The sequence below is a fragment of the Micrasema longulum genome, unplaced genomic scaffold (assembly GCF_059751315.1).
Source record: "Micrasema longulum isolate JH-2025_06_02 unplaced genomic scaffold, ASM5975131v1 h1tg001645l, whole genome shotgun sequence".
Lineage (NCBI taxonomy): Eukaryota > Metazoa > Arthropoda > Insecta > Trichoptera > Brachycentridae > Micrasema > Micrasema longulum.
In genome coordinates this window covers 67,398-91,349 of record NW_028278824.1, presented here as the reverse complement: position 1 = coordinate 91,349, position 23,952 = coordinate 67,398, and the positions used below count along the sequence as shown (strand labels likewise).

General features: G+C 31.1%; 1 protein-coding gene and 1 non-coding gene across 2 annotated transcripts in view; one reads left to right on the top strand and one right to left on the bottom strand.

Moving 5' to 3' along the window:
• The window catches only part of LOC148274449 (uncharacterized), a 200,213-nt gene that overhangs the window by 122,240 nt on the left and 54,021 nt on the right, over nucleotides 1-23,952 (bottom strand). Inside the window, exon 11 of the mRNA XM_088237109.1 lies at nucleotides 15,205-15,337. Coding sequence (XP_088093235.1) covers nucleotides 15,205-15,337 — 133 coding nt within the window. The remainder of the gene's footprint in view (nucleotides 1-15,204; nucleotides 15,338-23,952) is intronic.
• Nucleotides 19,753-19,825, top strand: TRNAR-ACG (transfer RNA arginine (anticodon ACG)). The gene has a single exon. It is a non-coding gene; the product is annotated as a tRNA-Arg (tRNA).

Below are 23,952 nucleotides of genomic sequence, written 5' to 3'. Positions count from 1 at the left end.
TTTACATTCTTCTTTTGCAATTTCCCAAAAAGATGATTTTTTAGTTGAGTCGTTTTCGTCCTAAAGGTACGAAATGTTGAAATGTTATATGATAATAAAATCTTCTTTAAATCTTCAAGTGCCAAACTAGGAACAGTGACATGTTACAGTGTAAAAGTACCTTCGAAACTAATTCAATATCTCACGTCAGCCCTTCGGAAATCAACCCGGAACCTCAAGTATGATTGACGTACGCGTTAATCACTAAACTTCAAGGCGGATTTATCTCCACTGGATTGAGTCATTCAGGATTTTAATAAAAAATGGCTATTGATTTAAAAACACTCGTCCAGAATTCTGGTTCTATTTCACACGCAGAACTGTATTCTTCATCCACCCGGACACGAATATAAAAAAACATACTCAAAATATATTTTTTTTACGATGACCTTGTCGGAAATCAAACTAGCAACATTATGCATAGTAACCAAATGGGCAAACTTCTACCGGACACGTTCAAATTTACATATTTAAAATCATGTCTATCCTAAACTCCAAATGATAACTGAGGAAAAGGAAAAATATGAATTCGGGATGTGATTTTTATCTTTTAACAATACAAAGGGTACGATATATCATCTTCTTGTGTGATAAATATATAATAAGATGGATATTATTTCCTTCAGAAGATATTGACTTTATAACGACTCTTTGTCCGTGATCTTTAGGCTTTGAATATATAATGAGATTCAATAGTGTCCATAGCGATGGTGCCGAAGAAAAGTATTGTAAGTACAAAACATTCGAGTCCACTTACATCAGAAAATTTACTTTTTTCATCAGTAATCTTTTTGTATATTTACAGCGGCGAAGCTGTAAACATTAGGTGAGCTGTTCTTAAATTTTGGCCAAATTTCAATAATACGCTTTTTAAAACTTTATGTAGCACATTATTAGAGTCGTTTTTTCTTCGAATTATACAAATCGGATGCTCTTGTCTGTACGAGTCTTGTAGAGCAATACGACAACGTTTTGAAACTAAATGTGCATTGCGCATGCGCGGAAATTCGAACATTATCAATAGGATTGGACTCAATATTAATCGTAGCATCCAGATTCAAGCGTATCTAACGTATACTATCAAGGCCAAGGTATCTTGATACTTAATATTCAGAACGTTGATATAGAAAATAAGCATACTTAGGTAGGTATGTATACTGAAAATATTGTTTAAATTTGTGAATCGCGTGCAGTCGAACATGTTCTGCGGTAACAGTATGAATTATTTAGATTATTTTGTCGTATTTATAATTGTTAATAAAAAAATACATAATATTTTTTCTTAATTTTCACTAGATGCGCCGCATCCACTGTATGTATGTGTGGAAAGCGCTTGATTCGAGTCTGTCTGAAAAGTCTTGGCTTCAAGTTGACTGCAATTTATTGTAGAAATAAAAGACGAGTAATACTTAATTCCAAAGTGGCCGGTTTCATCGCTTTCGCGACATCTTTGAGACGGGTACCTTTATTTTAACAATCATTATATTTATGCTAAATAAGGGACGAGAAATAAAAAAAAATTGATAATACAAACTTATAAATACAGTACATGAATTTATGAATTATAAATAAATTTAAATTTGAATTAAAACTATGCAATTCAGGGCCATTTACTCCAAAAAGTAAGCTCTTAAAAGGCTGTGCAAATAAAATTGAAATTAAAAATATATTTAAAATGGTGAAGACATTTTTACACCGGATTTGGGAAGTAAAATTTATATAAATATGCTGGATTTTAATATAACATTTTTGATCATTGCTATGCAAAGATTACACAAATAAACGTGATGCTAATACCATAATATGTCTGTTTTACTGCATAATACGATAATAAAACTTATCACAAAGAAGAGAGAAACGCTCTTCTGTGGCCGGTGAATGTGTGAAAGAGACAAAACAAAAAAGAAATTCGTTTAATCAGTCGGTTATTGGCTAACAGGAGTGTTTTTTTTATTTGTTTGAGGTTGTTTGACGGAGAGCTTTTATATTTGATGTTGAAAGAGTTTTATAAACGCTTAATATTCCAGGTTTGAAATAGTAAAGTATATATTTCTAATTCAAGTATCAAATGATTTACTTTTGTACCTATCGAGTTATGACTATGGATGTAAAATTATGTAATTTTAAGGCGCGGTAAAATACCGTAATTTACGGTATTTTACGGTAATTTTCGGTAAGAAACGAATATATGTTTTTTTTTGTAGGACCAATACTTAATTTTTTTAAGACCAATACAAAAACTTAATTTTTCTAAATTGCGGCATGAGCGGGGGTCGTTCAAGGTCACAGACTTAAGGTTTTATTAACACCGATACTGTTAAATTTCAAATCATAATAACCTTTTTTATAAAAAAAAGTTTAAAAAGTACATACCGAATTACCTTGAACGTCCCATACTTATAATAAATCTCGACAACCCCCCGATGGATCTAAACCTGGTTTTCAATGTCATGTAACGTGTTCTAAAACAAAGCTACTCGTATTGGTTATATCTTAAATATATATATATATATATATATATATTTGTTTTATTAACAAATTTCATAAAAGGTACATGCTTTTTAAAAATTCTATACATATCTACTTTTACACATCTAGTAAATGTTATCACTGTAACTCTTCAAAAAAGAGACTTAAACTGTTGTAGTTTTTTATTTATAAGAGTTATATATTATTATAGAGTATAATTTTGAATATGAGTACATGAGAAAAAAAATAAAAACATAGGATATTTAAAGAAAAATCATAAAACAATAATACATTCATACTACTTAAAAGTTAATGTAGTTTTTACACGTGTTCAAAAAATTTCTTTAGATTTACTTTAAATTTATTTATTCATATATTATTTTTAACAATTTTTAGTTCATTGGGAAGATTATTATAATTTTTTAAACATTTAAAGACAAAGCTATTTTGACTATGACTTATGTGGAATTTAGGAATTTTAATATTATGTTGGTATCTGAGTGACTTATTCATTTCAATTTCTTTTATTTTTTCTTCTATATAAATTTGTATACTAGAATTTATTTTATAAAGAGTGTCAACTGTATGAACCTAAAATATTTTATATAGAATTTCCGCATTGAATGTTGAGGGTTTCTTTAGAATCACTTTAATAATTAATCTTTGTACTACTTTCAGAGGGTTTAATATAGTACGCCGTATTCGTTTCTTACCGAAAGTTACCGTAAAACACCGAAAAATACAGTATTTTACCGAAATCTGGTAAAATTGCCGTAAATTACCGCGGTAATTTTACCGCCTTGCATCTTAAAATAAAACCAAATAAAATTTTAAACCGCTCTCATGTAAAGGTAAAGAAAATCACGTGCGTCGTTGCTCTACGATCATGGCGAGTTGTTTCGATGTCGTCGAAATAGAGGAAATGGGTTGCTCGAAAAATAGAAGACATACCGTTTGTTTGAGAAACGTTTTGGCCATTTTGACAAACACGCAACAAATATTTGACTTTCAACATTTAACGTAGCTTTTTGTAATGCAACTAGCCGTGAGTTGAACATTGGAACGAATACAGGTCTCTCTGTTCATTCGTTATTTGTTTAGAAATTTACCGAACAAAATTCTCTTGTTTGATTTTCATAGAAACGTTTGAGATTTCTCGGAATAACCAAATAAGCAAATAACACAAAACTTATAACATTGTACACGCGTCAAAACTTAGCACGTGCTACTCTGTACGTACCTGGTGTACACACGACTCGGTTCAGTTTTTTTACTAACCACTAAATAAACCAATGAGATTATAACCAATGAGGTTTTAACACATTCCTAGCTGCCGAAGTGTACAAAAGCATTTTTTAGTACCTGCTTGTACCTAGATACCGAAGAAAGAAAAATGAGATGAAGTTTTATTTTATGTGTAGGGGAATTCTGTTTAAAGTAAGACGCTAACGCGTTATGATGGTTGAGTATTTGTCAAAATCGTTCTGAAAATATTTTCTTTTGCTCATCATTTTTGCATAAATATCATATAGCAGGTTTGTGATTATTTCAGATTTATTAACTATAGTTGATCTTATTAAATAAGGCTCGTATTAAGATTTTTGGATGAACATAATATACATTTTGTTCCTATGTATCTGGGAAAAACAACATAGGGTAACACGGTCTAAGATGACACCCGAAAAATATAAGGAAAATAGAAAAAATATCAATAATCCATCTTTTGGCTTTTTGCGATGACGACCGATTTTGATAAAAAGGTTTTGAAAATTGCTTTTTTGTCACTCACTCACAAATGCATCCGCAATATCGTGTGAAAAAGACAACTGCACGTCGGACCTATTTTGCCTAACCAAAATCGATGTTTTAGCTTTTCCGTTTTTTCCGCACCACAAAACTAAACCAACTTGGTTTTTATTTTAAGGAAGAGTATCATAATAACAATTTCAGAATATTTTCCGCTTTTCAAAATGATAATGATATTATCTTTGTTTACCGAATTTTCGAAGACGGCAGATAAACCTGGGGGCTTTTTTGGGTTTTAAGATAGTCCAAGCTCCCATAAGAAACAGTTTATCAAAAAAGCATTGGGAAAGAGGCACGCCAATTGGGGTTCAAACCATCAGTAGGGCCGCAGTGAGTCACATCTTGCTGGAGGGTATGATTCTATAAAATGCTGCGAACGCCCAGTTGCATTCCACCGGCAAAACTACTGACTAGTCCCATTCGTTAGCGTTCACGTCGCGAACCCTGAGCAATGGGATCACACTTATAACGGAGTGATCTCAGTAGATAACGAGAGGACGAAAGGCGAGTTTCTGGCGCCTCCGAACCAGACCCAATCAGCTAAAGGAAGGTAACTTCGACAGAAAAATCCACCAGAGAAGGCAGCGGGAAACAACTCTGGTCGCCTTTTCCCAGGAATCACTATGGCGAGTACATTTAATAAGCAGTTGTCCTGGCTGCGGAATATTTTTTATTTTTTTATTTTATAAATTTTTCACGCCCATAAGGCTTTTACCAACATAAAAGTTTTATAAAATATGACTATATAAACAACATTAAATTTAAAAAATACAATACAAAGCAACAAAAGATAGAACACTGTTTAGAAGCAAAGTTGGTAAAAAAAAAGATGAGCATATAAAAAACATAAATTCAAAAAAATACAGTATAAAGTGATAAAATTTAGAACTGTGTTTAAAAGCTAAGTTGGTTTGAAAAAAAAAAGCTAAAGAAATGCAGCTAACGGTAAACCTTGCTTTAAAAAGCAGCTAGGTACATAATGTTATAAAATACAATATAAACAGAATATTAAGTTTTATTTGATATGGAACATATACATTGATATTTAAAATTTTCAAGACTCACGTTAAAGACATCGATGTTGTTATCATAAGAGTAAGAGGATACAAGAGTAATGTAGGCCTGAGATGCTTCCGCTGTAGCGATAGCCAAAGTCGGGGGGCCTGACAAAGCACCGCAAGAGGAAAATAGTGTGCAAAAGAACCATTGCTCTAGTGCAGTAATCCAGGGAGAAAATGGTGAGTTCGTTTGTGTGAAGAAAAACGAGACCGCGTCGTCTCCGAATTAATCCCCAGAGAGTAAAATCCAGCATGTCTCCGAACATTTGGACATACTCAAAATAAAGTATACTTTTTAGTTCATTTTATTGATAAATTTCAATGGCCAAATCAAACTGAAAATGTAAAATGGAGAACTGAAATTCATACACGAAATTTCGGGGATAAATCACAAATAACTGGAACTGTTAAATGAAATGAAAAACGGAAGCTAAATGCACATTTTTATTTTGTATTTCCGCTGCAACTGATGGGGGAACTTAGTCAACCATAATTGCGGAACGTTTTTTGCACCATGCAACACTGAACCCGTCAGACCGTCAATATTTAGAGCAAATATCCAAATATTGCCAGAGCAACTGTAGCAAGGATTCAAGGGTAATTCAATATGCACATATTTTTAATTAGAATCAATTATATTGTATCATCAGTAATTTAGGTATATCCAAATAATTATGGACAAAATACGGATTTTTTTCTGACTGGATTAATACTAATATCAAATATTTTATTTCTTTAATTTAAATACGCCCAAAGGGCATTTACAAAAATTATACAGGTAAGTACAAACACAGTAAGTAATAATTTTTAAAATAAACAAAACTTCTTTTTGTATACATGTAGAAACAAAAAAGCATGCTGCAATGCAAATAAAAGGTGAAATGTTTAAAGGCATAGTAATTAAAAAAAAAAAAAATATGGATATAAGAAAAATGTTAGAATTGAAAAGCAAATTGAAAAATAAATTGTAAAGAATTTAAACAAAAAAACATGGTATTAACACTTTGAGTACCGGCCGAACACATAGAATTTACCCTGCGTCCGGCTCATTTTTGTGAAATTTCATGCTTTGTGAAGGGTTTCTTAAAACCGTCATAATTATGTAAATACTGGGTTAAATCATTGGAAACTTCTCATATTTATTTGAAACAATTAAATAAGTCATTTTTGTATGATAGTTTTGCCAACATTAGCCTTTATGGAAAGCCACATTGCGCATTGCAATGTTTGCACATATACAGGGCCTCACTCCTTTTTTTGTGCTTTGTATCCCGGAGCCGTGTAAACACGTGATTATAATAACAATGCGTTGTATCCCGGTCCCGTGTTTTCATGTGGTTTACCAGCAGCAAAAAAGTACTAATAAAAGTCACTAGATGTCAATAAAATGCACTTTTTTAGACAGCTGGAAAACCACGTGAAAACACGGGACCGGGACATAACGCACGGTTATATAATCACCTGTTTTCACGGCTCCGGGATACAAAGTGTTAAAAACAAAAAATAAAAATTAGTTTACAGTAAGTATATTTCAGACAATATATGGTACACAAAAACAAAGATTAGGCACAATAATATTTCGCTTATGTCTAAATGTCTGTAGACAGGCTGGATATCACTCCCTAGGGAATTACGAAGATCCATATTTATTGCAACGGAGAGGGAAAACCTTTTTAAGAAGAATGTAAATGAGGAAGTTTGACGTTTGCACATAGGAATTTCTCTTTAGTCGCCCCAAGAGTGTTCAATGTCTTAGATGAACATATTAAATTCTCCAAAACGAAAGCCATTTTCAGAAGGAGTATACAATTCTGGATTTTGTCTAAGGGAAGAGACCATTGCAGGAGACTGCTGCGAGATATTGCATAGATTTATATACTATTAAGCGTGTTGTCCAGATGCCCTTTGAAATGTATGTATATTTATATAATAATATTTCATTTTTGCTATTTTTTTTATTATGTCCGTGCTTCCATTATGTTGTATCCCAAATCAACACAGGGCCCTCGGCCTTATAGAGTTTGGGATAGAGTATGGAGTTTGGGATTGGCGGCCTCCGTGGTGTAGTGGTCAAGACGCTTGACTCACGCACGGAAGGTTCCGGGTTCGATTCCCGGTGAGAACACAAAAATTAAAATGTGATTTTTCTCAAGCCTGGGTGCTCTGTGATGTAATTCACCACTGTAATTAGGCCTCCTGGCCTGTTGTGGTGCAAAAAAAAAAAAATGTAATGTAAATGTAAAATGTAAATACGTTATTATTGTTTTTTTTTTTGCAATATGTATGTATTTGTATGAGTGAATAGATAAAATATTCAAAAAGTTCAGTGCTACAGGAAATTGGATATGAAAAATGTTCGGCGAATCGAATATGTATGAAAAAATATTAAAAATGGTTTAATAAAAACTTCGAGCGGCGTCATAAGTTCTTATAAGTCAACCAATCAGTTACAGCGTTGACATGTATTGTGATAGATTTCCGGTTTCCGGGGATTTATTTTTTTAACGTTTAGTATATTTAGACAGCTACGGGGCTCTACTTTAAAATGTCATGACAACTCACCGACAAGAACTGGTGACGTCACGGGCGGAGTAATTTAAAAATTACAAAACTTCAAAATATCAGAACGATGAGAATACGATACCCGAAAATATTTTTTTGTCTATTTTTGATAGTCTGTTGACATTTTTTTTAAACCTCTGACATTTCTTATTGATGATGAATCTCATAGTTAACATTTACGTTTCCTCAACTGATTTATTTGTTAATTTTTTTTCCATTTAACTTACTGGTATAATGATAAGTATATAAGTTGCGGTGAAATACATAATTCAGCCAGAAGAATCTCACTTACATTTTTAAAGATTTCAGCACTTTCACTTCACAAAGGTCAAAGATGGAAGAACTTAGGAAAAGTGGATATTTAATCATTGACAGATGGTGAGTGTTACACATAGCATGAATTGGCCACTTAAGTCAGCCAATGGCAGGTCATATGCCCTTTAAATGCTAAGACTTATGTACTACCTTTTTACAAATGCTTTCCGTCTCTGTTTCAATAAATGTAGATGAAATACAAAAGGAGCTGTTGAAAATATGGAAACCAGCCACTTGCCTGTCCTCTTAAAGTTCAAATAGAGAAAAGGACGCAAAAGGGAACTACTGTTTTTTTCTTTCTTACCAAGCTTTATTGTAACATTCTATAATATCAAGATATGTTATCTCTTTCATGTCTTTTGTTTCTTTTATTTCCCAGTATGCCATATATATAACAAGAATAGAAAATATTCAAAACAAATTTATAAAATACCTTAAATACAAAACCGGTATTTCTTATATATCATTTCTCACTGCCTCCACCTTCCATGGAATCACTTCTTACAATACCGCAGTGTGTGCGGACCAACTACTGCTTTACAAAATTATGACAGGAATAGTTGACTGTACAGAACTACTTAGTTTAATAACAATACATGTGCCAGCCAGGATTTGTAGACGGTACCACCTGTTTCATGTACCAATAGGTAAAACATCGTTTGTTAAAAATGCTTTTTTTGTAGGACTTTTTCAGTGTACAATACAAAATTTAAAAATATAGATTACACAAACATCACTCTGTCAGATTTAAAATTTACTCTAAAAATGCATTATATAACTAAGTAGACATTATAATAATAAATATGAACATCTCCCTTCCCCTCCTTATCCTCTCTTCAAGCATTCTTGTCCTAATCCCGCCCAATTTACGGCACCTTAATGTTCTTAAAATAAATATTTAAAAAATCTTTAATTATTGAAAAATATTTACGAGTAAATGAAAATAACATTTTTATATGTATAAACTTACATGTATTTATTTGATTTCTAATATATTTTCTTTACTAACTTTGTATACTTTGTGGATATCTGTTATTATTTCTGAGTTTATACACTATATCTGTTTGTTTACTATAAATATGTATGTAGAGCTGTTGAATTCCAAAATAAAATAAATAAATAAATGTTTTTGTATTCGATTAGATATGTTTCTATATTCAAATGGTAGGTTTAGGAAAAAATGTGTCATTTACTTATACAAAAAACAATTTCAACTTTTTTTTATCTTGAACCTCCCCAACCAATTTATTAAAATGGTATCGAAATACCGCTAGAATCAGGCACCAAAAAATAATCAAGCAGGAAACGTTGGAAAATATCGGACTGAAAAATAATTGCAAATATTTTACATTTAAAATGAAATACCCGTGGAATATATCATGTAAACAGGTACTTTCGTGAAAAGGAGACCAATTTGTCATTTCATTATTATAAATTATGTGAATTAATCAAATTAATTTCGATAACAATATCAAATGCAAAATGCTGTAATATAATATAATCTGTTACAATATTTTATTTTTTTATGTTTTAACATGAGTTATGACCATAGAATTAAGAATGGTCCAGAAACCGCATGCGCACATCAAACAGAAGGCGACTTAACTACTCATAAATGAGTAGGTTTACGTTTTGACCCATTAGTTTCTTTGTAGACGTCGCTCAGTACGCAGCTCCTGATTCGAATTTAACCATGCAGTGTTGTGTCCTTTTAAAGTGTAGAAATGCTGCTAGGATCTTAAAGAAACAGGATGCAATCATATTTCATGTGTAATAATCAAATTAATGTGTTTGTCACAGATGCATTACTTAAAAATAGTTTTTTTTCCATCTGTCAGATTGTCGAAGAGACAAAATGGAAATTTCGTTAGTGTTGCCAGGGTAGTAAAATTTTGTACCCTACATTGCTCATATAATAAGAGAAATTATGAAAATTGAACCTCGGATTAAACAACGCCGTGGTGGACATTTGGCCGACATTATCTTTGAAACATAAAATATTATTTAACATGATATAAAAATATCCGTTTTATGTAAAATAAAATTTGTTTTATATTTTAAGTTCAGAGTTCATTAATTCAATTACTCTTATTAAATGACCGTTTACTTATCTACTCTGTTGTGTCAATCAATGTTTCCGAGTACACAATAAAATTTTAGATAAATTGACAAGTTGTTTTTTTTTTTACTTTACATTTGTGTTATGGTTTTATTCTTCGCGATCTGGCAATATTACTCGGTGACTTTAAGTATGCGCGCGGTGAAAGTGTGTCTAAGTGGGGGAATTATTGGACAAAGTCCGATGTATTCAAATATGATTCTATGCTCCTTATGGACTATTCTTAATTCTATGGTTATGACCAATTTTCCCCAATTTAAAATGCGCACTAAAACGTAAAACAAAATTGCAAAGGTTGTCAGTCGAAAGAAAATTTTCTGTCCTACACATTGATATATAAATATACATAGATGCCGCATTTAGCACCCTTTTTATGTTCCATTCAACCCATTGACATATTAAATACATGGACCCGCCCTGTAGAGAAAAACATTTTAAATTGTAGTGACACGAAAACGTACCCATATTTTGTTTATTTTTACCATGACTTCATTCAAGGATCATGCACATGCTACCGAAAATTTGAGGGTACTTTTGGCATTTAAAAAAGTTTATATTTTAACGTTTATAATCAACATTCGTTTTTGGTGGATCCCAAACAAATTATTTCCTGAAATTCCTTATAATTTCGATCCGTTTATTTATTTTCACTAGATATTAAGGAATGCAAAAAAATATAAACTCACAGTTATTATATTTAAAAAAACGTTTTTCTATCAGTGCATCCTTGTTATTAAGAAGAGCTCGCAATTGTGCCATTAGGCGTAGTTTGACATTTACAAAAAATTGTTTTTTTTTAATATTAAAATATTTGTTGGTCGGCCTTGTGGTGTAGTGGTCAGCGCGTTTGCCCACCTCGTAAGAGGTCACGGGTTCGATTCCCGACATGCTTGACATGAAATATTTATTTAAAACGGTGTTTTAACACAAACATATTTCATAGTCCCTGGACTGGCACCTGAAGCGTAACATTGATCATCTTTCCTCCATGTAACAAAAATGCTCAAGATACGCTGCGATTGGTGTACCAATGCAGTGCCCTATGCACCATTAGGTGTGGAAAAGGGATTGAAGGAATTGTTTTTAGCATTATTATTTACTCATGAACAAATATTTACCAATGAAAAGTTACGCAATCCTTTTTACAATGTTTATCCGAAAGGTTTTTACACGCGTTCATGACATTTTGGTTTCGACTCTAAATGTCACGCCTGGCTGGCGGTCGAAGGACGACTAAATACGCATAGGGCATGACTGAGCGTTTGAGCATGACTTAAGAGTCATTGTTTTTTAGGGTTCAGGGCCCCGATTACAATGGGAAGTTAACAGAGTTATCTTCGACTGTCTATAAAGAAAATTCGATATTTGTGTACGAAAATTAGTATATTTGAATGAACATACAAAATATCTTCATCGATTACCTATAATTGAACATGTTTAAAATAAAAAAATGTATGAATATTCTTCTTTTCATACAGAAATCTTAATTTTATTTTGTATATAAAATCGAAGATAAATGCTAACTTCCATTGTAATTGGGGCCCATGGCATGTCTATGTGCATTAATATGTCCATAATTAAGGTATAAACATTAATATCAATGTAAAGTACTCATCAAATCTTCTAAGAGCAACTTTTGTTTTTATGCCCCAATGTCCAGAATGTGTAGATTAGTCAATTTGACGTACGACGTAAGAGATTTTTGGGATACATATTTCGGCTTTTCGTTGATCTTTTCGCTACTAAAACAGTAATGTGGAATGAGGAAGGATTGACATGGCTTAGCTCGATGTCTTAAAATATTTGAATTTATTGCCAAATGGAAACTTCTTCCAACTAACTGATGATGATGATTTCACCAAATAAAGGTATTCTTAAATTCATTTAAGTTTTTTTATTGTTTAAACATTTTATTTAATTGTTCTAAAAAACTTATAATTTTTAAAGTAGTAATGTTGTATTATTTTTTTACTATTATTATCTAGTTATTCTCAACTTTACTGTGTTATATTTGTATTTTGAACATAAGATTTTCTCATGGTTATTGTTATTTTTTATTTAGAGATGTTATGTTTCTTTTTTACTTTTTTGGTTTTTGTATTATATGTTCAATAAATTGTTTAGTTTAAATTACTTTATTATTTAATATTTTGTACTACATGATTATTGTGCACTGCTGTGATTATTTCTGTCAATCATTTTTTTCTAAAAGGTTCTTTGAACCGTTGATGTATAAATAAATAAATAAATATTTAGATCATGTTTTTTTCAATATTACTAATCCCATTATTTTATTGTCCCGTTTTGTCGTTGCTACATATATTTTTTATGTTTCCCTTTGTTCAGTTCCTTGTACATAATTTCGTTATTGTGAGTGTTAGGCCTAAGGCCGTAAATAAAAAAATAAAAAAACAACAAACTTTAGAAAAGATAAGACAATTATCGACATATTTTTTTATATTCCACTCCTTAATCGTGTTTAAGAAAATTAGAATTATTGCAATAATTAATATTTAGGAAAAGTGGGTATTATCTAATGACCTATATATTATAATCTCATATATTACCTGAATAGAATCTAATACATTATTTTCAAATATTGAGTTATTTACAACTCGTTTAAAATGGCTCTCAAAATGAAATATTTGGGTAAATCATAAGAACAAAAATATATATTTTTCCTTTTTTAAAAAAATCTTCTCAATTCAGTCAAAATGCGTAATAATTATCGGTGAAAATTAATTAGGCATCAAAATATGTAATGTTTGATGCGCATTAAGGCGTAAGTATAGCCTGTGAGCTCGCCAATACATGACAGATGACATTAACATAACCATAGAAAAACATAGCAGTTGAGCTCTCAGAAGTAAAGCAACGTGAATGCAGCAATGCTTGAACTACATGTCAATAATATTCTAATAATAAATAATATTATTTGGCCATACGGAACTTTAAAGCACACCTTGGTTTAATTACTAATAGTATTTTATCGGTTAGGTAGGTGTATTTAAAAAAAATGTTGCGTACCTGAAAAAAGCACAAATAATTATGTTTTTGTAAATGATGTCAGTAGCGACACTCAGAGAGTGGCTTTGTGACGTTTTGACATTTTTTATAAGAAATTCATGGCGTAGCCAAAATACTGTTATAAAAACGAGGATGTTTTTGTTAATTGACGTTAGCAGGCGCTACCCAGGGGCGACTTTGTGACGTGAGAAATTATTTAAAAAAAGAGATTCATGGCGTAGCCGAAATATTGTAATTAAAACGAGGATGTTTTTGTTGATTGACGTTAGCAGGCGCTACCCAGGGGCGACTTTGTGACGTGAGAAATTATTTAAAAAAAGAGATTTATGGCGTAGCCAAAATATTGTAATTAAAACGAGGATGTTTTTGTTGATTGATGTTAGCAGGCGCTACCCAGGAACGACTTCATGACGTGATGAAATTATTAATTTAAATATTTTTTTTCATTTTACATAGCGTAGCCGAGATAAGAAATTGCGTGGTGTTTCGAAATTTAACCGTGTAGGTAGCCGCCTAGTTACAATATTATTTTTGTATTTGTATAACTCCTGTTTTATAATGTTTATGTATTTATCGCTATAAGAATTAAACTAAAGATAGTTTTTACTTTTAATCGCTATCCGTTTTTTAAATTATGTTTGTAACACTCAGTAATATTTATTTTTCAAGTATTCAATGTTATTTTTGCATTTGAATTAATATTGTTAATATAAAGCGTATTTTTATTTATTCGAATTTACTAGACTGTTTTTATTACAAAAAATAAAAATGCATATTTCTCTATGTGTTTTTCTGTTATAAACAATCTATTAAAATAATACACATCAAATTTCCATTGTCTGTTGATTTTATTTGCAATCTTCTTTTTTTTCGATGGTTAAAACTCTAGGAAATTCAAAGACAATAAAATTTTTACTGTCATATATTGGCGAGCTCACACGCTATACATAGCCCCGCATTAATGTCATTTTTTCATATTTACGGTACAATATTGATGTGCGTTTATGATAAATTAATAAGTATACCGCCCAGTATTCAATGTTTAGTGATGACTGAAGATTAATTATATGATAGATATGTGACATTATTCGATATGCATTGGTAACAAATCAAAAAATAAACGGCTCACTGTACAAAAAAATATGTGGTTCTCGTACATTATACGATGTATGACGACAACAATAATAAAATAAACGGCTCAGTATTCGACACATTTTAATGACAGATTGTAAAATATACGGCTCATCGTTTGACGCGCATCAATGACTAATTATAAAATATACGGCACAATCTTGTTGTGCGTTGACGACGGATTATAAAATATACAGGACAGTCTTGATATCCGTTGATGACATATTATAAAATATACGGCACAATATTGTTGTGCGATGACGACAGATTATACAATATACAGCACAGTCTTGATGTCCGTTGATGACATATTATAACATATACGGCACACTCTTGATGTGCGTTAATGACAGATTTTAAAATATACGGTACAATATTGTTGTGCGGTGACGACAGATTATACAATATACAGCACAGTCTTGATGTCCGTTGATGACATATTATAACATATACGGCACACTCTTGATGTGCGTTAATGACAGATTTAAAAATATACGGTACAATATTGTTGTGCGGTGACGACAGATTATACAATATACAGCACAGTCTTGATGTCCGTTGGTGACATATTATAACATATACGGCACACTCTTGATGTGCGTTAATGACAGATTTTAAAATATACGGTACAATATTGATGTGCGTCGATGAAAATAAAAATAAAATGAACGGACTTACCGGCAAACGGCACATCAGCAACATACTCTTCAACACAGTGATCCGTACTGGCACTACTTGATGGTGAAGAGCATCTTCCAAGAAACCGAGGATCTGTTTCCGTTTCCATATCACGGGACATCCTCTTGTATTCCTGAGGAAGAAGATAAATCATTAAAAATATTGAAGAAATCCACAATATATAATAACATTTTACAACAGAGATGAAGAACATTTAAGAGATGGTTATATGGAAGTCTAGGCATCTACAGGGCTTATGACCTGTCAATGGCTGGTTTAAGTGGCCACTTTACACACTGTGTAACATTCACCATTCTGCCTATATTTGAACATCTATATTCCTTCAATTCTTTCATCTTTTGATGTCTGTTAAGTTAAAGAGCTGAAAGCTTTATTTATGAAGGTGAGATTCATCTAATTGAATTATTTCACCTACATACTAGGCAACGCCTGAAAATGTTATTTTTTCAATTTCTATACTTCTTCATGGACCAGGTAATTTATCAACAATATTTTGAGTTTGTCCAAATTTTTGTAGACAAGGACTGGATTCAACTCCCTAGGGAGCTGTTTAAATATAATGTCGGCCAACAAAAACGTCTCCAAGTTCATTTAATTTATTATTTATTTGAATTTATTCCATTGAAATCTTTTACAAGCTTTGCTGATGAGGCCCAATCAAATTTGTTTCAAATAAATCATTAAAATGTGCCTGCTTATACTAGCAGAAATTGTATATTTACTTGGTTCACCGACAGGCACTAACACATACATGCATATTAATAATTTGAACACACTGCACCTTAATTTATGCGTTTTCTAGAACATTCATTGCTATAATGACGTAGGAAGATCATACTTACTTAAGCGCCTATGTTTGTCCGCCGAAAGATGTTTTACGCTTAGATCAGCTACAACTACAATAATAGAAAAAGTCCTGACGCAACCAGCGCACTAAATTTGGTGAACGTGTGTTGACGACCGTAGGCATAGCATGCTTAGATCTCACAGCAGAAGTGTTAAATGATGTTTCAGAAAAAAACTACGCAGTTCATATCGCATTTTAATTCGAATTTGATTTAACGTGATTGTTTAGCACTTTTGTTATGCACCTTTGAAGATGTTATTATCATCATCATCTAACCTAAATCTGCACCAGATAGTGCATAGGGCACTCCATTGGTAAATTACATGCCGTGTATATCGATCATGTGTTACAGGAAGGTAGTCCAGAGACCGTGAAATATGGCGGTGTCAAACCACCAATCATCATCAATTATAAACAAATCATCGAGATAGTAAAACAACGACTATCGTGCAAAAAATGCGACACTGACATTTTTTTATAATTGATCTTAAAAAAGTTAGATAAAAGCTTTTTTTTCCAAGCTTAATATACACGTACTTTTGTATTTATCAAGTCGTGACATAAAATGAAAAAATATTTTAATAAAAAAGCATTACTTTGATTGACGTCACTGGTTCATATGAACCATCCAATGATATGAGGGCTTTGAAGGATATCTTACTATTAGTAAAAAAAGAAAAAAAAGAGACTAAACTTCCTTATTTAATGAATTACGTCCCTTCCCAAAATGAGTTACAAAACTCCAGAAATTCTTTTATGCATTTAAAAATAAAATAATTTTACATTATTACAAATGGCGCCCAACATTTCGCCAACTAGAGATGTAAATTCTCTTTGAATAGCGTGCATAATTACTGTTATTATCCACACAAAATCGGGACCACAATATTGTGGCATATTGCGTACTCTTGCATCTGTAGCTGTAGACAGTAAGAAAATAACATAACTGGCGCCTTTCTCCGACGTTTCGTTGAGTCATTTAGGTTTGATAAACATGGTTCTTAACCCTCAAAGTGTGAAAAAAATATTAAACGTAGATTATTTAAACCTTATTGTTCTTCAAAGGGCCCGTCTGACTTTTTTACTTTCCCAAGACTAAAATTGCTCTTAAGAGGAACGCGCTTGGAGAAGATTGATGCCATAAAAAATGATTCGTTGCGAGAGTTAAAAGCCATACCTTTGCAGGCCTATGAAAAGTGCATGGACAATTAGATTAAACAATGTATCTACGCAAATGGCGAGTATTTTAAAGGGCATAATAAAGAAATTTATTTGAAATTAAATTTTTGCAATTTTTTGCGAAATTCCCGTTTATTTTTTATTATAAGGTATACATACAAGAAAATGAATAAAAATAATATAAAACTATGTAGCAAAGATAAACAAGGGCAATAAACTAATAGTACACGATGAATTCATAAACACGATACACATATAAGGCTTCGAGCTAAACCATGCCAATCCATCTTCACTGTTTTAGTAGCGAAGAGATCTACGAAAAGCCGGAAGATCTATCCCAAACAATTCTAAGTTTTGTGACGAATAGACTAATCTATACATTCTGGACATTGGGGCATAAAAAGCATAAGTTGCTTTTAGAAGATTTAATAAATAGTAGATATATACTTCTGGTGACATGGTTAGGAACGTGAAAAGAAATTGATTACAATAGAGATGGGACATCATTGATAGCATTAAGTATTTTGAAAATGCATATAAGGTCCATCTCAGTTCTGCGTTTCTCCAATGAAAACAGATTAAGAGATTGCTTTATTTCAAAATAGGAATAATTATTCCTTTGCAACCCGAGTAAATATGCCATTTGTTTAGAAAACGGTGTTGGACAGACTCGATATGGCCAATGAGTCCTATAGAATGGAGATCAAATAGGAGAAGCATATTCTAGATGTGGTCGATCTAGTGTCAGTAAAGAGTTTTGATGGAAGGTATTAATATTTTTGAAGTCTGTCGTCATTCTATTAATAAAACCAGATAGTTTAAGAGGTTTGTTTACAATATTATCAATGTGCTCACGATAGGAGAGTTTACTATTTAAAGTAATGCCAAGATCCATTATTGACGAAACCGTTAAAAGGGAAATGTTTTTTATTTTGTAATTGCATTGTGTAGGTTTTTTTCGTCGCGAGAAAGACATAATAAACTCGTAAATCGGTTGTTTACTATAAATATGTATGTAAAACTGTTGGTTGCCCAGATAAAATAAAATAAAAATAAATATTAGGAGACGCAAAAAATGTTTCAACCAAACTTTAAAAAGATTTATTTTTTAAAATGAACTATTCCACATACAGGCACGTTGGAGATAGTTCGTTTAAAAAAAAATCTACAAAACTGACTATTTTCGGGAATTGATCAGTTTTGTCTAAAATAAAAATAAACGGTTCTTTAAAATATTTTCGGTTTATTTTGGTAGACCAGACAATTTTTTTCAGAAACTTAACATATCATTCCTTCTTAACTGTATTCAAATATTATTGTTTTTTTTATCAATTTTTCAATAGTCAGTTTTGGAAAGAACCGTACAATTCTACTTTTAGTTATTGCATTTGGAACTGTAAATGATAATTGATTTTATTGTTTTTATTATAATTTTATTAGAAAATTTGATAATATAAAACATCTGATTATCAATGCAAGTATTTAACATACAAATGTTCAATATTTATAGAGGCGAGGTAGTGACATTTTTCAAACTTCAATAGGATTATTTTTTATTTTACCGATGCAAACTCATTCATTATATTTAAACCGAATAATTGATTGTATCGTTTATTGCTTTCCTTCTTTATTTCCTCTTTGTATATTTTTATATTTCGTTTTATTGTTTTGTATGGAACACACTGTTATTTCGTTCGTTTATTGATTACGTCATTAATTCGGCTTTATAGATTTTGTATATCATAACTATTACTACAATTATATATTTGTCTTATTTTCTGTTTATTTTAATAATGCTTGTATTATTTAGTAGACTTTGTCATTTTTGTAACTACTGTATGTGTAATTAGTTTTGATATATTTTTATATAGTTACTAACCGCTATTTCTTCGAATTATTTTAATTTGATTCGACAAAGTTTGCTATTCTGTTGTGTAACTTTGTCTGTTTTTTTTTTATTCTTATTGTATAATATGTAATTATTTATTTTGATTCCTTCTTAAAACAATTAAATAACCGTTAAAGCCTGAATGTAGCCAAGCTTCAAATATAACGCAGACTCGAATATCACGCGACCTATAATTTTGGACCAGGAATGAAAGGAAAAATTTACTAATATTTTACCCCAAATATAATGCTCATGTTTTTTTCGAAAAATATTTTGAGTAAAAAACATGACCGTTATATCTGGACTAATATGGTTTTATGGTCAAACACGGGACAGTCTAAAAAGCCCTCATTAATTTGTGTATGTAAACTGTAAATTAATTTGACTTTTTTTTTTAAATATTGGTTTAATATTTAGATTCAGGAATCTTAAATTAAAATCAGGCTATTAATAAATGAATATTTGATTATGATTTAAAATATAAATAGAGAATAGCAATGATTTCTCCTTAGCACTTGAAAAAAGAAAATGTACGATAATTGATCGATATAACTTTTAGATTTTCTAAATCCTCGATGACAAAAAGGTTTATACTTAGTATATTCCAATAATCGGCCTCGTGGCGTAGTGGTCATCGCGTTTGCCTACGAAGCAAGAGGTCTCGGTTTCGATTCCCGACATGGTTGATATGAAATATTTATTTAAAAGGGTGTTTTCACACCACAATATTTCATTGTCCCTGGACTGGTACCTGATGCGTAAGACTGGTCATCTTATCTTCATGTTACGAGAAATGATCAAGATACGCTGCGACTTGTGTACCAATGCACTGCCTTATGCACCATTAGGTGCGGAAAGGGAAGGATGACGATGTAAATGTGCAGCATGCAATGTATATGTTTGTGTATGTTTTATATGTGCGTGTGTGTGTGCGTGGATGGCTCGGAGTGTGCATTCGGTATTTTTATTTATTTTAATTTATTACCTCCATGGAAAATGCAAATGTTAACAATTATTCTCTTCTCAGACACACACATTTAATGTTTATATCTTTTGCATAATTTACGAAAACTAAATTGGTCTTTTTATGTTTAAAAATTGTGGTTTTTAATACATATTATGTATGACTGTATGTTTTCTGAATAATATAAAATAAATATCTCAATAATAAGGTGACTTTTGTAAGCTTTAAGCTCCAACACAACATTAATGATATTGACAACTCAGGGTTAAGCTTGTTAATGAGCTGCGAAATTACTCATATCATTGTGACTTCACTGTTACCAACAATGGCGTTACTTGAAGATAAATGCTTGAAATAATGTCAGTAACAGTACCGAAATCATTTCCCAGAATACATTTACAACTTATCAAACGCTGACTAATTCCAAACTGTCAAAATTTTTAAATATGATAAAACAACAAAATAACACATAAAAAAACGCGACATTTGCGGTATACGAGTACTGTGACAACTGGCCCCAAGATTATTTGCCCGGAAAATGAAATTCGGCAACGCAATACATTAAAATAAATTGAATTGCAAAAGAAAAAAGAGTTTGTCAAACATTTATTAGACAAGTACTGGCTATAAATTTGAATTAAAACAGTGGGTCTTTAGAATAAGAAAAAGTCATATGGAAGAGGTTCGAAGAACATGAATTTAATGCTGCCTTCAAGAATCGATGTTAATTTTTGGATCATTTAAAAAAAAGTTTTTTATAATCTATCATTCTCCCAGAAAACACAGTTTTTGTTTTTAGAATTGAGATTGTTACTTGCCATTTTTTGTTTTATTTATTAGATTTAATTTATTTCTTATTATTAAGTAAATTTGTCATTTTTTATTTTTCATTATAATATTATTTTTCTTCGAATATAGTAATATTTTTCTTACTTTATATGCATAAATATGTACAAATATGTTTGAGTGGGTATTTTCGTATCTAGTAAAAAATATTTTCTTGCAGATTTACGAGTATATTTCAATATTTCTATTTTTTTATTTTTTAAATTTAATTTTTTGTTGAAAGTATGGCCTTTTTTTTACTGAACCAAGCTGAATTGAAAGGTTTTAGATTTTTTTCTTCACAATAATGAAAAAAAAATGGATGGAGGAATTGAAAAAATCAAGCGTAAGTAAGTATGAGGAATGGTGAATGTTGCTGAGTGTAAGTGATCAGTTAAACAGCCATTAGAGAGGTCATAAGCCATGTAAACGCCTAACGTTCCAAAAATATTCTTCATTTGTAAATGAATAAGTCATCAGCATGAAATTTTATTGAATTCATATAATTCTTTATGGTTTAAGTCCAAATCTTTTCTACCAAAATTTAGATTTATTTTTTTTAAATCTATGTATATAAAAGGCAATGTTCGAATGGTTGTCCTCGATGAACTGTACACTACTGGGCCAATTTACGTGTGGTTTTCAGATAAATGTACATCTTTGCCACGATAGTTCATAAAATCTTCAATTTATGAAGTACAAAAAAGGTTAAGAGCGTAAATGTTTTTTTTATCCATCACCACGGTTGCATTCGCCGAGAATGTGTATACAAAAAAATGGATTAATTTAATTTTTTGGTTTTTAAAAAAATTGTTTTTGAAAGTTTACAAACAAAACACGTTTTTTTATGGATCCCAATCAGATTATTTCATTGAATCCCTTATAATTCCTACCCATTTATTTCTTTTTACTGGATTTTTGGTAAAACTAAAATAAATCAACTGAAATACGATACATTTTAAAAAATCGAATTCCTAACTAAAGTGCAGCTCTGAGCAGAGTTGGACATTTGCTAAATTAATTATATATTTAAAAATGAATTATTTTATGTTTTGGAATTCGAACATAAACAAGTACTAAGGTACCTAGTCAAATTCAGTATTTTAAAATAAATTACATGTCTAATTTGGATTAAATACAATAATCGATATCAAAAATCTCCATCTTAGGCCGAGCCATGTTAGATGGAGACTATCCTAAACAGAGAACACCCCGTTTTCATTTTTTATTAACTAGTTTTATATAGAATCCCTGTTATTAAATATGTATTTATTTTATTCAATAAATTTATAAAATAAAATAAATGAACTTTCGATTGCGTTCATTTAATCTATTTAACAAGAACTCAAATCTACCAATGGCAAAGCATTGCCGGGTTCAGCTCGTTTCATTATAAAATTTAAGATAAAAAGTCGGTACGTTTAATCCAAATTTATACGATTCCTAGGAAAGCTGGTTCTCGCAAGGGAGATTTTGGGAGGTTAAGCCAATATTTAGATATGCAGAGAATGTTAACGTTAGTTTGGAACGTATGCATCTACAAGAATACATGCATGCTCGTATAATATACCAAACGCGGGAAATTCCCAAATCAAGAATCAATACTGTCTTATGTAATTAGTCATCAATATTTTACCTGACGTCATCAGCATTATGCGAAAACGTCAATCAGCAAAAAAAATATCGTAAAAAACCAAAAGAAAACACATAGGCATGTTGATTTTTTCTCCCGTCATAAAAAGCAACCTTTTAAAAATATTTTTTAAATTAAAAAATACCGTTCAAAACACAATACAATTGTTCTTTGTACTTTGCTATCTCTTCAATGGGGAATATTTAAAATTATTTTGAGAACACGTGGGTTTCAAGTTTGCTGATAAACATCACCATAGAATTAAGAATAGTCCAAAGGCCGCATACGCGCATCAAACAGAAGGCGACTAAACTACTCTAAAACGAGTAGTTTTGCGTTTTGACCTATTTGTTTCTTTGTAGACGTCGCTCAGTACGCAACTCCCGATTTGAATTCAAATCTGCCGTGTTGTGTAAGAAGCAAATGCATGTGTATGTAGCAAATGCACTCAAAAATTTTACTATTTTTCCACCTGTCAGATTGTTGAAGAAAATCAAATTGACATTTTGTTAGTGTTGCCAAGGTAGTCCATTTTTTTACGCTACTTTTTATTAATAAGAACATTGGTTTTAATTGATTCACTTGAATTTTAGCTTATTTTTTGCTCATCTAATGAGAGAACTAACGAAAATTGGACCTCTCGGATTAAACAACGCTGTAGTGGACATTTAAAAAACATTATTTTTGAAGCATCAAATATTCTTTAACATGACATAAAAATACCCTTTTTTTGTAAAATAAAATTTGTTTTATTTTTTTATTTTTAAAGTTCATTAATTAAATAACTCTTATTAAATAACCCTTTATTTATCTTTTCTGTTGTGTCAATCAATGTTTCCGTGAGTCAATTAAAATTTTAGAGAAATTAACAAATTACATTGAAAAAAAAACTTATATTTATGTTATGGTTATATTTTTCGCGATCTGGCAACATTACGCGGCGACTTTAAGCAAGATTTTTTTTAAGAAAAAAAATTTAAGGCTCGTAAAAAGTTTTGTAATCATTTCGGCAAATTGATCATGTCCAATCAGTTTAACCTCAGTTAGTGAAGAATTCACTTCCCTTTTTTCTCAACCCAATGAAGTGCATATTATGTACTTTTGGATTACCTTCTTTCAGCACAAAGACGTTAAGGCTTTTATTTTTTTTAATAAAGGATTTGCATATATTTTGCCTCGTTTATTATGTACAAGGCTTATAGTAACTGCAAAAGATATGTTCCATCTAATTTTTTGACTTAAGTGTGAGGATCTGGTGGTGGAAACTTATACAGGAGAAGCTGAACTATTGACAGGCATAAGCAATTCTTCCGTTCCACTTTGAGAGCGTTCGGCATTTTGTGTCATATTTTTATTTATTTCAACAATCACCTTTACTATTTTTACCATTT